The sequence below is a fragment of the Onychomys torridus genome, chromosome 18 (genome assembly GCF_903995425.1).
Source record: "Onychomys torridus chromosome 18, mOncTor1.1, whole genome shotgun sequence".
In the NCBI taxonomy this organism is placed as follows: domain Eukaryota; kingdom Metazoa; phylum Chordata; class Mammalia; order Rodentia; family Cricetidae; genus Onychomys; species Onychomys torridus.
This window is the reverse complement of record NC_050460.1, coordinates 16,077,217-16,094,263: the sequence shown is the minus strand read 5'-3', so window position 1 is coordinate 16,094,263 and position 17,047 is coordinate 16,077,217. Positions and strand designations below refer to the sequence as shown.

Below are 17,047 nucleotides of genomic sequence, written 5' to 3'. Positions count from 1 at the left end.
GCTGGAACCTGGAGGCAGGAACTGATGCAGAGGCCACGGAGGGGAAGCTGATTACTGGCTTGCTTCCCCTGGCTTACTCAGCCTGCTTTCTTCTAGAACCCAGGACCACCACCAACGATAGGCTGGGCCCTCCACCATTGATCACTAATTGGAAAAATGCCTTACAGGTGGATCTCATGGAGGCATAGTCTCAACTGAGGCTTCTTCTTCTCTGATGACTCTAGCTTGGGTCAAGTTGACACACATGACCAGCCAGTATGCATCCCGAATGATGCTTCCCTTCCCTCCATTCTTCCCAGTCCTTTCCCCAACCCTCCTCTCCCCTAGATCCATTCCTGCACTTCCCTTAAAAAAAAAAAAAAAAGGCCCTCCCAGGAATATCAGCTGAAAATGGCATAACAATTACAATAAGACTAGGCACAATCCTTCATATCAAGGCTGGATGAGATAACCTACCAGGATGAAAGGGGTCCCAAGAGACCTCCCTCCATTTCTACTGTTAGGAGTCCCACAAGAACACCCAGCTATACAACCATAACATATATGCATATATACATAATGTATATGCAGAGGACCTAGCTCAGACCCGTACAGGCTCTGTGATTGTCACTTCAGGCTCTGTGAGCCCCTGTGAACCCTGCTTAGTTGATTCTGGGAGCCATGTTCTCCTGGTGTCCTCTCTGGCTCCTGCAATCCTTCCTCCTCCCTTCTGTGGGCTTCCCCTGGCTCCATCTAGTATTTGGCTATGGGTCTCTGCATCTGCTCCCATCAGTTGCTGGATGATGCCTCCCTGTTAACAATTAATTGGGCAGGAACCAATCTATGAATATAGCAAAAATATTATTAGTAGTCATTTTACTGATTTTCCCCCCAGTCATGTTTGGTTCTGTCCTGGATTTCTGGGATGTTTAGCTTTTGTTTCCTGGCCCTCCAGACAGTGTCAAGCATGGGCTCCCTCTTGTGGCATGGGCCTCAATTTGGACCAGTCATTGGTTGGCCACTCCTACATGTTCTGTGCCACCATTGCCCTAGCACATCTTGGAGGCAGGACAGATTATAAATTAAAAGTTTTGTGGCTGTGCTGATGTCCAGGCCCACTGCTGAAAGCCTTGCCAAGTTACAGAAGATGGCTGGTTCAGGCTCCATACTCCCCATCACCAGGAGTCTTCACTAGAGTCACCCTCAAATATTCCAGGGAGTTTCCACTGCACTAGGTCTCCACATCCCCCTCACCTACAAGTACCCCCAATTCCAGTCACCTTTCCAGCACCGGGCTCTTACAATGTTTCCATCCCTCTTCCATTATATTCCCTGAGCCACAGATGCAGGAGCTCTGCTGTGGATGTATCCACTGGGCCTGGGCATCCCATAATCTGTTGATGATCTCGGCATTGTTTCCAGATATAGCTTTCTGTGACAGTCTCCATTTGCTGTGAAGAGAGATTTCTTTGATGAGGGGCAGTAGCTACACTTATCCAGGAAAGGTGCCTTGCACATTCTAGCTACATTCTTGATCCTCAAACGATTAAATCCAAGGTTGTAGAACCTATGCACATGAGGGCTGATTATACTTTTTGGAGGGAAGAGTTATTTATTTTTATATTTGTGAGCATGTGTGTGCATTCATGCACGCACATCTGTGTGTGTGTGTGTGTGTGTGTGTGTGTGTGTGTGTGTGTGTGTGCGCACGCGCGCGCCTGTACAAGCAGGCAGAAGCCAGAAGAGAGTATCAGATAGCCCCCTTATCACTCTCTGTCTTGTTTCTTTAGGGCAGGGTCCCTCCCAAAACCTGGGATTATGTTTTCTCACTTATGTTGGAGGCAGCAAGCCCAGGGATTCTCCTGTTTCAATCCTCGTTGGAGCTGGCATTACCTGTGTGTTACGTGGCTTCTGGGACCTGAACTCAGGTCCTCATGATTATACAGAAGGTACTTTCAGCCACTGATCTATCTCTCCAGCCCCCACCCAACCATCCACTTTTAATAAGAAAGAATAAGGAAAGAAATTTTCTTCCCAAAAATTTATTATTACAGTGAGATTGTTACAAGGTTTTAACAGACCAGGGAGTTAAATTGACCAATACTTTTGACATTTCAACAGTTTAAAAACAAGTTAATAAACATAAAACTAGGTTTGGTTTTCACTCCATTCATAGGAGGGACTCTTCAGTACACAAATAGTTAAAAAAAATTCAATTCCTATGCAGATCTGATAATCATATGCTTTATCATTTCTTTAAAGACATAAGAAAAATAAATAGATCCATAAATAACTCATATAAATATAGGTTTTACCTGTTAAATAATAAAACTTCTGAGCCTGAAATTTTATCTTCTTCAGAAAGAAATGTAGCTAATTCATTAAAATAACTTATGCCCCAGAGTTATCTCAGGACATATTAAATACATAAATAATTAAAAGTCAGCCATTTAAAGCAAACAAGAAGCAAATAGCATCCCACTTAAACCCTATCCTCAAGGAGGAGCAGAATATTTTGACTCCACCTCTGAATCAGTATTACTTGCTGAGGACCAATTGCATGAACTGCTTTAAGAATACAAGTGAGTTCGCTGAGAAACGTGGGCGTTTCTTAGGGTCTGCATTGCAGCTGCTCCTGACTGCGGTCAGCCTCAGGCCACGTGGCGGACAATGGAGGAAACGCAGGTGCAGCCCACACCCACCAGCATCTTCTCCACCCGGAAGGTGAGGGGGCAGTTCTCAGGCTCCCTCCGCAGGACCAGGATCTCTTGCTGGATGAGAACAGAGTTCATGTGGTGGTCCAGCTTTCCCTCAGCATTGACACAGCGCTGGTGGCGGCACTGTGCCTCCCAGATCACGGGAGGGTATCGATTAGGGTCCTCGTTGCGGCTGTAGGGGGACAGAAGCCAGGAGGAAAGTGAATTCTGGGTCAGCGGAAGGAAAAGCAAGAACGGGGAAAGGGAAGAAGAGCACTGCAAAATCGCTACCGTTACTTTGAAGAACTTTGGGTTGTTTGAAAATCTGGGTTCTCTCTCTTCCACCCCTTCCTTCCCCCTTCCTCATCTCCTTCCTCTTTTCCAGTGATAAGGGTCAAACCCAGCGTCTCCCACAAGACAGACACTGGTTCTGTCACTGAACTGTACTCCCAGCCATACAAACTTGGATCTTAAAGTTCATGAGGTATTTTAAAAGAACGTCCTGAAAGATAAACAAAATAAGCTAAAGACCACCGGGAAGACTGATGCAACATAAAAGATACATTTTAGGGTACATTTGACTTATGGGAAGAGATTAAAGGATGAATCATCAAGTACTCAGGTGGCTGTTTGTCTGACTTGGTGAAACTGGCCTTTGAAAGAGGGAATGTGCCAGAATTCTTTTTGAGAACACTTCATGAGATGGAGCCCAAAGTTTACGTGAAAAGCTGAAAACAAAGACCCTTTGGCCCTTTTTTATATAAACTCTCCCCTGTCACCTTATAAGTTCTGAATAAGTAGTTCACTTAGACTTTTGAATTGATTGATTGAACTATCCTTAGCTCTGGGAAAAGAGGAAAAGAAGAAATCCTATAGATGAGTGAATCTAAGGGTTACTTGCCATTGAAACTTATTCATATAAACTCAAATGATCAAAGTACTTTTGTACTGATGCCTTTATGGGGTCGAAGCACTATATGCCGAAGGCATGTCTAGTATAAAGAAGAAGAAATACTCAATATATTACTTCCTCTACCAGGATGCAAGTTTTGACTTTCCATGTCTTCTTGAGGACAGGCACGGAAATACCTAATTAATTTTTAATGACTTTCACCAAGCCTCCTCAGTTGTAGTGTTGGTAGAGGAAACATAGTGCTGTATGATAAATGTTCTGATTTCCAAAAAGTCAACTATTGACTTGAGCACTCATAAATGCTAGAATCATGGTTATTAATCTGTGGTGATAGAGAAAATGCAGGCATGCTCTGGGGTAAGTGTCCAGATTTCAAAAAAGTCAAAAATAAAGTAGCTGTCACATGTGCTAGAATCAGTTATTAATTTAGGTTGATTTTTGGCATTAGTTACAACTCTAATACGTTAGGGTGAAGTGTCCCCTGCTCTAGCCAAGAAGTCTATAGAAGGAAACTTGGAGAACCATTGCTTAGCATAGTGGTCCTTCTAGGTCCCCGATGATTCTGAGAGGGAACGTAAGAAATCATCTCAGGGCATGTGTGATGAATCAGAGAGTAGAAAAACACAGATTTTTTTTTGTTTGGAGTCCTTACGTACTGGAGAGTCCAGGGCGAAGTGGATCGGTTGAGGTAGTCTGAGGGCCTTCTGGAATTCACTTTAGGGCTAAGAGAGTCAAGGACTTTCAGGTTGACCTTCACATTCTGGAGGAAGTTCTTGCCCTCAGTGTTTGGACATCCTGAACTTTGTGGGCTAGGTATCCCTGCCTTCACTCCAGCCTCCAGGCTTAGCAGCAACAGCAGCAGAGACTGAAAGGGAAAACAGAATGATGGGGGACTGGATTAGAGTATGATTTTGCTGACAAATTCATTATGATGCATATATAGCTAACTATAGAAAACATACTATGGTCTGGAAAGATCTATACTACAATTTAAAACACTTGAAATTAAAAAATTCTTAAGATGACCAAAATCATCCTCAAAGCATAGAACTTCTTTTATTTTTAATCCATTTTATACATCCCTCTTGTGACTGAGGCCAGGCATGCTGTGCTTTAGACAGCAGTGGTTGTAGAAAAAATGTCAAGACATCTCGTCAGCCTGCTGGCTCATGATGAGGCAACAGGACAAAAAATGACTTTGATTTTCCAAGAGGAAATGTCCTTCTGCACCAGGGTTTGCACACACATGCACCTTGAAGGAGAGGATTGTAGAAATCCTATGTGATGTCAGCATTCATGTTAGACTTAGAAACAGTCTTTGCTCACTGGCTGCCCTACAGATAAAAACTGAATCTCCCAATGTCTTCATAGGTATATTTTCTGGTTGTTCTAAACTTTGCGTGCATTGATTCTATTATGAGAATCCAATTTCAGGATATATTTTTGAAGTGAAGTATTTAAAAAATATAAAGCTTTATTCGGAAACAGAGTTATACATGTATCTAATTAGAACCAAATGGTTTCAATGTACTAAGACTTCGGTATAAAACAATGGAAACAATACTTGCTTCCAAAGCTTTCAAATCTGCAAGAATAGAACTTTTGACAGACACTCTTTCTCACTGCACAGCACCATGTGACAGTTCTATGTGGGTTAGTGCCATCACAACTGTCTTTCAGTTTTAACCTCATCTTACTGACTGATGCTTATCAGTTCTTGAAAATGCTCTGCAATGATTTAGGAATCTACCAAAGGTTTCATTTCTAGTTCTACATACACAGATTCATGGACCTCCACAGTTAGGAGTCCAGCGTTTCACAGCATGTGCAGCAACATGACCTGGTTTCAATCAACAAGAGCCTTGTACGTTAGTGCAGCACTCACCACAGATGGAGTTCTCCCGGGACTCATGGTTGCTGGTTCTGATCAGCTGGCGCTGGATGCGCTTGTGCTTGGTGTGAGGTGGATGGAGCGTAGCGCTCCCTTCTCTCTTTTTTATAGGGTTTTGCGCCTTCTGTGGTCACTTACGTTGAGAGTGGGTTGGGGTGACACCATTTGGGTAAAGGTTCCATCCTCAAACGAGGTCAGACAGACACCCTCTTATGACGAGCAGGGCACCATCTGTCTCAAAGGTAAATGGAAAGGGCATTAGTTCACTGTGCGAGGAAGCGTCACTTGCTGGGAGCTGAGTAGAGGTGCTTTTCTATGGTCCAGCATCATGTGTATATGGACATATTTGAAGCTGCTGCAGAGATGTACTCCATCTTATTTGGTTTGTGAGGAAATCGAAGCTTGAGAGTAATTTGACTTGATCTTTCTCCTTTTCCTACCAGATTCCCTGGTCAGAGAACATCCCAGAAAACACTCAAGGTCTTGCCATATAAACAGACAAATAAAATAAAAAAAATTCATAATGATGGAATGCATTTTATTTAACTGAGTATAGCAACTGCTTTTCTTGGATGTCCCTTCTGTGCAACAAATAATCACCAAGTCCAGTCAGTTCTTAGGAAGTAGCTGGAGACATGAGGTTTACTAGTGAAGACATGGCTGCTAAATGTTATCAAGAGACTTGTTAATACTTGCTGCCTTGTGGTTTAGTCTCATGCCTTTCTTTTAGGAGGAGGGAACAGAGATAAAAGAATAAGGGGCTGATTAGACAAAGTAAAAAAGATATTCAAAACAGAGATGGAGACTGAAGAAAGACAATGGAGAAACTGAGGCACTGGGGAGTCAAGACTAGTAACACAAAAGAGGGATGGGAAGGAAAGAAGGAAAGAGCTCTCATCCTCTCTCCTCTCAGTGAGATGAGCTTTTTCTTCAGGACCTTGAGAAGAGTTTCTCTTCAGGAATAGAGGATGAGGACAAGATCGTGAATATAGGGGTCATTGGGTCATTAGACATAGATGTCATCTCCATGTCAATTTTCTCTGCCTCTGCCTGTAATGAGGTGAGCCGTGTCCCCCAGCTTCTTAGCTCTCCAGCCTCTGTCTCACATTTAGCACAAACATGAGACAAACCAGTAGCTCCTGTTCAGTAGATGGAACATCCAGTAGGATTGCTGGATTCCATCTGTGATCATGCTGGTCTCAGCACTTGGCAGCAGCTCTCACATCTTTCTCCTCTCTCCAGGCCTTCTGCTATTCCACAACTCAGAGTTTTCCCTGTTTGGACCAACTTTGCTACTCGGACACTTCTAATGCCCTTGAAAGGATGCTCATTGCACATCTTTGTGCTTTTTTCTCTCGTTCTCTTCCCTCCTGAAGGAGACACATGAACTCCTTAGCCCTTGAGTTAGGATTGCAGTTTGGACAAACTTCCCTTCTAGCCTCACTCTTACCATGATCCATGTTAGGGTTCATGGGGTCCTGGTTTTCTATCTGTCCTTCTTCTACAACTTATACACCTTTTGTTAAAGTATAGCCTTGGCAATGTCGTTTTCCAAGTATATTGATTGTCTTATAGGATCCTGTTTACATATTCCTTCTAGCTAGGAATAACGTCACTGGAATGAACATCCTACCACATTGCTACATTATACCCCCCTCTCTTGTCTTTGGTTTCATTGGATACTGCACTGAATTCACCTTTGAAAAGTATGCTGTAGACATGCGTATTTCTGGTTTTGGATTGCACTGTAAGGCTTTAAGGCTAATGTGTCATTAATTTCTATAAGTTTCATTATATATAATATAACCTTTTACATAACACAGGTCTTCATGGATTACTTTCTTTTCAATAAGTAGCTGCATGTTCCTCTTAAACTGTGTATTGTTTGCTTCCTGACTTCCTTGCTAGATTGAGCTACCTGAACAGGGGTAGCTGTTTTGTTAATCTTTGCATAGGATTTAGTAAATAGTAAGTGAGCTTTTTTATTGACTGACAATATGAAACATTATGTCAGAAATTTTAGGATCTTGTTTCTTTCTAGAACTCAGATGCATTCTAAGACACTATTGGTTGTCTCATCCCTGGGCTCCAAAACCTGATCCCCTTGAAAATAGTGTGACAGTATTGTAGCCTATGCTGGACTCCATAGAGTGGACATTCCTTCTTGTTGCTATCTGGCAAGGATGAGCTGGAGGAGGAAGAATATACTTGCTGCTAATTCCATTGGTTGATGGTGAAGGGGAAGCTCTAAACCGTCCTCCCACTCCAGTGTCCTGTGCTAGTGAAACCCAGCCTATGTACTGGCCATTGCGATGACAACCCTTGCCATAAAATAAAGGGAAGTTGGAGAAGCAATATCAGTTTTTATGATAGTGTTATTTAGACATAGTGATTGGAGCCAGTTGTGCCTGGCTTTGAGAAGAACTCCTTGGAGGAGCAGTTGGGAACACAGAGGATGCACACAAAAGTATGGGGTTCTGTGCTTGCTGTTCCCTCAGAACTGGATCTGAAAGAATACCAGAGTGAGAGTTAGTGTGCTGGGAACACCAGAGGGTTCGGTATCTTCACTTTCACTATGGCTCTGCCTTCTAAAAACTTATTTTGTCTTTTCAAAGGCTTGATGTTTTGCTTTGTAAAATGAGGGTTTGTCTCAATTGTTGATGGTGGTTGACTTTTTGCAGGAAGAAAATAGTAATGGATAAAAACAGCAGTCAATTAGGAGTGATGATTTTGATCAGAGGTTGTCTTCAAGTTGATCAGTCTTGCTTCTCTGAGGACAAAACAGCAGCTATGATGTTGGTGAGCTATGAGTTGCAGGGACCAGGGCTGAGTGTGGGAGGGTATGCAACAGGCACCTGCTAGCAGTCAAGTGGTGTTTGAAGGGAAGAGATGCTTGTTGGTGTCTTGAAATTATTAGGCCATTAAACGGTATTATTTTCTATCTATAACAGAGAATAGTACAAAGGGTAAGGGAAAATTCTTACTTTTGTAAACAGGATAGAATAGCTTTTATCTCTTTGTGGTGAAAAATTAAGACAGTGCTAAAACTATAAAGCAAAAACCAATTTTTGTCTCTTTCTCAGATGGTAAGGTTACCATTGAGAAACTATTGTTTCAGTAATTTGTATTCTGTAGCCCTTTTCAGGAAAAACAACAACCATACTGGTCTGTATCAAGGAGGGATTTCACAAGTTTAAGTGGTTAACGTACATCCTAATTTACATAGACAATGGCTGTTTGAGCAGGTGGGTGCTGTTAGGTTTAAAGCTGTGTACACCACTGTATAAGGCTCCTTTTCCATTGATTTTGTGTAACAGAGAGAGAACACAATCCTGGAAAAAATGTTCTTGGGTCCTAAATGTAGGGGCTTCCACTATTAAGATGCCACACCTGAACCAGGAACACTTAAAGGAAAGACATGATGGTAAGAGCAGAGTGTATCTGTGATATTGACCACATGGATGGCTTTGTGGAATTGATCAAGCTAGGATTTACATTTTGTCTCAGTTTTAACCATAGTTGTGCTTCTGAGGACTGCTCTGGAACAATGCTGGGATGGGAAGCCCCAGGAATGGGTACCAGGTTTTTCTGGAATCCCTGGTGGAAGAAAGTGCCTTCTTCATGTCACACAGTGAATTGATCACAATTAATAAAATGGCTGCTTTAATTGAGTAGGCTGGTGCATGGGCTGTGTGTTTGAATGTTAGCATGTGGATGTATAAGGGGTGTGTGTGTGTGTGTGTGTGTGTGTGTGTGTGTGTGTGTGTGTAGAGGCCTGAGGTGTGTGTTAAGAGTCTTCTTAGATTGCTCCTAACTTTTTCTTTTGAGGCAGAGATGCTGGTGCTTACAGACTGACTGGCCAGAGAGCTCTAGGGATCCCTCTGCCTTCTTCCTCATTCCTACTACTTCCTCTAGCTAGGGTTATAAAGACTCAGTTTTATATAGATGCTAAAGCTCCAAACTCAGTTATTCATATTTGCATGGCAGGTACTTATTGACTAAGCCATCTCTCCAGTCCCAGAAGCCCCTTCTTCTATTCAGATTCTGTTTTTTCCACCATTAATCATTCTTCACTGTAGATAGATCTTCTTCCCTGATGGAGATCAGCTGTGAGAGGTGCTTCTGCATACTTAGTTTTTTTTTTTTTTCTTCACTATTGGTCTTTGACAGTTCCCTTACCAAATATTGATCTCGTTGTTTTTATTTGATAGAATTAAGATCTTAGGACTGGATAGCTCAAAAGATCAAACCTAACCTATGTGGCTAAAAATCATTTAGTATCCATTACATTACCCATGTAAAACCAGTGCCCTTAGCAAGCTCTAAACAGTACACAGTGATTCTATCACTTGGATAATGGTAGCACATCCTCTTTGCCAGCCCTAAAGCCCCAAGAATAATGCCTGGAAGCTGAGTAAGAGAAAGAAGATGTGTCATGTCACGTCATTTCAAAATGACCACAATCTGTTTCCCCAGTCTCTACTTCAAAATCCAATCAAGCAGACCCTCCAAGCTTGTCAGTTTCTCCTCTGAGTAATGAGTATGAACCTCATGGAAACTAAGGCTCCTCTCTAGGTAAGTTTCTCACTGGTCTTTTACTGAAACATTGGTTTAAAGTGGGTCAGAAAACTTTCCATTTTCTTTTCAACCAAGTACACTTAGAATTAGATACCTTTGTGTTAGCAGGTGCATGCAAATTGTTGGACTGGGGCCTCCACTTTGGTAATGCTGACTTCATTTGATACCCCAAGAATCAAGGTCAGCAACTGCCTGGCTTTTCAAGTCTAAACGGATGTCACTGAAAAGTATAGTCTAAAATTAAGTAAGTAAACTAAACCACACACTGTGGTTTGATTATCTTTATTTTCAGCAATTTTGCAGTTAATTTAATGTAGGCAACCACAGAAAATATTTAAAAAAGAAAGATATAGCACATCAACTTGGAAAATATTATTTATAGGTATTTTGCTCTTTAAATAATATCAAGGATGCTGTGGTGAGGGAGCAGGTCAGAGAACTGGAAAGATGGTAAAATTAATACCTTGAGTTTTAATTTCTGTGTTTCAGAATCTTTTGGGAGATTTAAGATGACACGTTACAAAAAACTCAAGTAATAAAATTGTTGAATGTAGAAACAGAATCAAAAGTCCGAATCTGGAAGAGAAATGCAAAGGCACAGTCCACAAAGGCAACGTATCTGTACATCTTTGAGCTTCCTGGAATCCGAAGAGAAGAGAAATGCACTCAGATATGTTACCAGAAAGGAAGATGTTAACAAGCACCTTACTTTCTTTAGCAGTGATTTTTGGAATAAAAATTTGGCACTTATAAAAGATTCTGAATATTGCACTGGTTAAGGACATGTTTTTGGCTTCAGACATTCCTAAGATTGGGTCCCAGCTCTACCTTAGCCGCTGTGAGCCGCTGAGGACATCAGCTCTCTTGCATGTGCATGTCCGTTTCTCTGCTTCTGAAGTGAAACTAACAACAGAACTTGCATGATGGGCATGTAGTTGCAAGAGTTAAACTCCTCTCTGTGGTCTGACATGGATTCAGTGCTCAATGGGTGTAGATAAGCTATTAGTGTTTATAGATACGTAAGGCATAAAATCTGCCAAAGGACTCTGAGGAAAGAGGGTCTGCAGGTCTGAGAAATGCCAGGTGTCCGGTAATGTCCATTTTGTATTCCCAAGGGAATTGTAAGGCTTTAGGCTTCCACATGGTCCAGATGAACTAGACTTTCACTGAACAAATGTTTTTTTGAGAGGCTATTACAAATGAAGCATGGCGCTGTATTCCGGGGATACAGCAGGGCACAGCCTACAAGCCTCAGGCTGGCTTTGGAAGAGTAGACATTCAGGGTAATGGAGACCCCTTACTCTATTCTGTGCTCACTGTACTCCTTGCTGATCAATTAGTGAAACAGACGTGTTGGGTAGATGACCTGGAAAACAATGCCCTGGATAGCAGACATAAGCATTTCTAGTGATAGAAGGGATAGTCCCTGCTACAAATGACAAAGTTGTTCTTTTGATTTGCATATCATTGCACTGACAATAAATGGAGTCCAGTTTACTTGTACTTAATTCAGAATTCTGCACGCATCTACATTTTGTTTATCATATGTCTGTCTGTCCCTCTTTCCTTCCTTCCTTCCTTCCTTCCTTCCTTCCTTCCTTCCTTCCTTCCTTCCTTCCGTCCCATCTGAGAAGATAGGCTCATTCAGGGTGGTAAGGTCATAGTGTGTCTGCCTATCTATGTCCCATCCCATACCGACCACACCTGTGTTCACATTGTTACAGTTTTTATATGAAATGTCCCTCACAAATTCATGTCTTGAACACTTGGGCCGCAGTTGGTAGTACTAGTTAGGGAAGTACTAGAAACTTTAGTCGACAGGTTATTGAGGGGTGGATTGGGGCTGTCTATCTTGTCCCAGGTTCCTCTCGTCCTCACTCACTCTGCTCCTAGCCCATCATGCAGTGAGCAAAGTAATCTGCCACATTCTCTCACGGCTGCACTGTCCTCCCTAAGTCCATGGGTCCAAGAATCATTATTGGAACCCTGTGAAACCATGACACAAAATAAGCATTCCTCCCACATACAAGGAGGGGGGGAGAGAGAGAGAGAGAGAGAGAGAGAGAGAGAGAGAGAGAGAGAGAGAGAGTACTCATACATAGTTTTAAGTCTTAGAAAAAAGTTTTTGGAGTATACCTCTTGTTGGGATCATTTTAAGTATTTAAAAACAGCATAGTATTTATTATAATACTGCTTTGTAACAATTTTCTCTCCTTATAGTATATTCTAATATTTCCACCTAACACACAATCTCTTTCTCTCCTCTCTTTCACTCCCCTACTCTCTCTCTTTGTGGTGTGTGTGTGTGTGTGTGTGTGTGTGTGTGTGTGTGTGTGTGTATCTGTCTGTCTGTCTTTCTACTTAACATCTTGAGGAATGGGTGGACGGTAGAACTGTCAACTAATTACTTACTGTTAAATGCCTTTATTCTATGTCATCTTCCCACAACAGAAACAATATTAATATCTTTGTATAAAATAAATTATTGAAGAATTCTACCTTTGCATAGTGACTCAGTTTGGTTGTGTAGCCCTGTTGTGAAGACTGAAATGTAAAGAAAGATAAAGAATGAACCTCCTTGCAGAAATAGAGCAGAATTTGTGAATTCTTAAACTGGAAAAATTGTGACTAATTTAGGCCTGGGGAGATGGCTCAGTGAGTAATATGCTTGCTGTGAAAGTGTGAGGACCCATGCTTGCATACCCAGCACCCAGAGATAAGTTGGATATGGTGGCACATATCTGTAACCCCAACACACGGGGTGGAGGGCAGAGGCAGTAAGATCCAGAGCTCACTGGCTAGCCAGTCTAGCCAAAATGACAAGCTCCAGGTTCAGTGAGTGACCCTGTTTTAAAAAAAATAAGGTGGACATTAATTCAGGAATACACATGAACTCAATCTCTGATCTTCCCAAGTACCTCCATGGACAAGATAATATAGACACAGATACAGACAGACAGACACCATACACATGCAGAAAGAAAATTATGACTAATTTAAATGATGGTCTGAGCTCAGAAATGTTGAATTCTAACTCAAATTTAAAGAAATGTTAAAAAAGTTAGTGGCAAGGCTCCACAAATAGTTAGGAAACTGTTTGTAATATGTAATATAGAGAATAAAGTAATATAAAATGATTATGTGTTCGATATTTTAATATGTCTGGAAGAGAGATTATAAATGAAAACTTCCTTTTAGCTCTTTTAAGGTTTTACTGTCTGATTTGTACTTCCCTTGGGTGTTGCAGAATATTATTTTAAGGTGTGTTACTTTTGTTTGTGTTGCATTTGTTTAACTCTGTGCAGCTGTGTTACTGTGCCTTTCTAAAACACCTGATGGCCTAATAAAGAACTGAACATGCAATAGCAAGGCAGGCGAAAGGATAGGCGGGGCTGGCAGGGAGAAAGAATTAATAGAAGGAGAAATCTGGGAGAGAAGGAGATCTAGGAGAGAAAGAAGAGGAGGAGCCAGGGGCCAGCCACCTAGCTACACAGCAAGCCATGGAAGAAACAAAGTAATGTATATAGACATAGAAAAAGGTAAAAGCCCAGAGGCTAAAGGTAGATGGGCTAATTTTGGTTAAGACAAGCTGGCTAGAAACAAGCCAAGCTAAGGCCAGGCATTCATAATTAAGAATAAGCCTTCATGTGTGATTTATTTGGGAGCTGGGTGGCAGGCCCCTCAAAAGAGCCAGAATACCAACAACAACACCTTGGTGGAGAAACAAGGAGCCCTTTGGTTTAAGATACATCCCTGGCACTGGGGACATGGCTCCTTAAACTAGCGTTTGCCTTACAAGTGTGACAATTGGAGTTTAATCCCAGCATCCACATAAAAAACTGGATGTGACAGCTTGTGTTTGTAATCTCAGTGCTGAAGAGGTAAGATAAGAGGAGCATAAGCCAGACCAGCATAATTAGCAAGTGACCCCACCTCAAAAAACAAAGTCAACAGCTCCCAAGGTTGACCTCTGGCCTCTACAGACACATGCATGTGTGCACTCACACCAGCAAACACACACAAACACACCCTACACACGAAAAGATGCTTTTCTATCACTTTTGCTTGGTAAGAATAGAAATGGGGGTTTGGAGAGATGGCTCAGTGGTTAGAGGTGCTGAGTTCAATTCTCAGCAACTATATGGTGGCCCACAACCATCTGTAATGAGGACTGGCCCTCTTCTGACCTGCAGGTATACATGTAGGCAGAGCACTGTATATATAATAAATAAATAAATCTTAAAAAATAAGAATAGAAATTCTTTTCTCTAAATACTTTTCTCTAAAACTGCTTTTTTTTCTTATTATTTGTTTGATAAAATTTAACAGAATTATACTGTAATTAAAAAAAAACCTAAAAAGTTATTTAGAAAAAAGTTTACTTGTTATTAATTGCTGGTATTCTACTTTGCCTGGCTGAGATATTTAGTAAAACAAGATGTATATGTTTTACATTAAGGCAGAAGCACCCTGTGTATGATGAAAAGGTGATGCTTACTAACTTGGTTCAAATCATTAAGGTTAAAAAGTAATTAAGGCTGAAAAGAGACTCAGTGGTTAGGAGCACTGACTGCTCCTTAAGGGGAGCCTGACTCTATTCCCAGTGCCCAGAAGGTGGTTCACAATCATCTGTAATTCTAGTTCCAGAGGGTCCAATGCTCTCTTCTGGCTTCTGAGTGTAGCAGGTATGTACATGCACAGACATACATGTTTAAAATAAATTTAGAAATTAGAAAAAAGGAACCATTTGCCTCCTTAGTTTTCATTTAACCTGAAAGAGTGTTTGCTGTTTGTGTACTATTTTAAGAGGGTTTGGTAAAAATGCCTGCAACTGAAGCAACATAGAATTTTTCTTATTGAGGAGAAACATGGCCATCCCAGCCAATATGGACAGTGTTTTATGCCCAGTAGAGATAACTTTATGTAATTAGGGTCTTGAAAGCTCAGTGCATAGTTATTTACAATCACCTGACATTCTTGATGAATTCTTTCCTTTATTAATATGTAATGGCTTTTTAGATGATGAAGTCTACTCATCAGCTCTTGTAACAGCTGCACCAATGTGTCGCCAACTTCTGTTTGCTTGTTTGACTTCTGTTCTTTGACTCTGTTCCCTTCCCTACTTCCCTCCCTCCCTCCTTCCTTCTTCTCTTTTTTCTTTTTCTTCCATTTTCTTTTCCAAAATTTCACTTTCCCGCTCCTATAATCCCAGTACTTGGGAGGCCAAGGCAAAGGTCCCCAGCGTGCCCAGCCTGTTTGTTACAGACTGGGACTTGGTTTCAAAAATTAAGATATCAACCAACAAACCCTAAACCAAAACAACTAACAACCATATCAGAAACACCTCAGTTTCTTTGCTAAAATTCTAGTCTCTTGACTTTTTAAAAAATCCACATTGCAGATCTTCTCTCTATTTTTCTGGCTTTCCTCTCTATGTTGCAAATAGATTCTATTATTTCTTTCATCTGCTTGTTTTCATTGGGAGATCTCTCCCAGATTCATGGGGATTGTGGGAAATAACTATATCCTGAGATTTGCACAGGTCAAGTGGTCTGATTTTGCAGTTGAAAACCTGTTAAGCATTAAGCACTGTGCTGAAGGGATGTGGCTGCCATGCTTGGTTGTCCCTATGGAGTTTTCAGAATTCTTGGGCCTCACTGCGGAGAGCTGGCTCCAGAGATTGCTCCCTCCTCTGATCTTAGGCTGAGGGATGTCAAACTCAAGAGTCCTTAGCTGATGAAGTCCAAGCTAACCTCCTGCTATTCTGGTTTATGGCATCTGGTTCTCTCTCCCTCCCTCCCTCCCTCCCTCCTTCTCTCTCTCTTTCAGAGCTGAGGACCGAACCCAGGGCCTTGCACTTGCTAGGCAAGCACTCTATCACTGAGCTAAATCCCCAGCCCCTCCTCACTCTCTCTTTACCTGTGTCCCTGTAGGTGCACCAAGCTGGCTTCAGGCTTCCTGACTTTAATTTTTCCTTGTTATCAGGTTGCCAGTTAGCTCAGTTTTAAACAATTCCTTTCCCCTCAACATGGGGTCAGGCCACTATCTTTGAGCTTGGGGAACTCTGCTCCACTGAAAGACCCATCTCACCTGGGAAGTCAGTGTCTTAGCAAGGCCAGCAGGAGGTTTTGAAGCTTGTGAGAATTTGCTAGTTTATGTTTGGTGGATACTTCTTCTCTCCCTCCATGAGGAGCCAAGGGCTGATCCGCACCCTTCAGCTGTGCCTATGTCAACATCTGAAGCTCTTCCTCTTCTTTTGACACACAGTCTCTTTTCATTATCGGACAAAATTGAATTTAAATATGGCATAATGTTGGATAATACTATAAGCTGTCTGAGAATTAGATTGGCTTCCATCTTGTTCAGAGGAAATAGGACATTACAGTCATATTCTTAAAGGTATGCGCCACCACCGCCCGGCGTCATATGCGTTTTAACAGTGGGGAAAAATACAGGGTCAGGATTTTGAATATTAGACCAGTATTGATTTAAGCTTTATGAATTTAATTGTACAATTAAGATGAAAATGGGTGAAGAGAAACTAATTTTGAGAGCTTTCAGATACATGCATACTTTAATATGCACCTAGAAATTTGTATATGTATCCTACTATTTATTTAATCCCTGGTTGATACATTTCATGTTCATTCTACATTAATCTGGTAGATCTTTGTTTAAATACACATTATTTACTACAGGGTACTGAGTGCTCTTCTATTATTCCCTATGTTTTGTTGAGAAGTTGTGAAGATGATTGTTCTCTGTGGTAGAAATTCAATTGATCGACTATGAGAAGAAGTCAGAAATTAAGTATGAGGAAACAGAGATGCCTCAATGAAAGAAGGTAAGACTTCCAAGCGGGGATCCAGCCCTGCAATAAGCGAACAATGGAGTCTCTCCACTCTCTCTTGACCTGAACTATGCCTTTTTCTCTGTAAACCCCTTTTCTCTGCTTTCTACACTTCTGGCAATTCCAGATTGACCTCCTTC

The 17,047-nt window shown here is 41.5% G+C and overlaps 1 protein-coding gene across 1 annotated transcript; it reads right to left on the bottom strand.

Moving 5' to 3' along the window:
• Window positions 1-2,630: 2,630 nt before the first annotated feature.
• Window positions 2,631-5,557, bottom strand: Il17a (interleukin 17A). Its single transcript, XM_036167205.1, has 3 exons — window positions 5,474-5,557; window positions 4,245-4,453; window positions 2,631-2,868 (listed from the first exon to the last, which is right to left on the bottom strand). Exons 1-3 carry the CDS (start codon window positions 5,498-5,500, stop codon window positions 2,631-2,633), a joined length of 474 nt encoding a protein of 157 aa, XP_036023098.1. The 5' UTR covers window positions 5,501-5,557.
• Window positions 5,558-17,047: the final 11,490 nt, after the last annotated feature.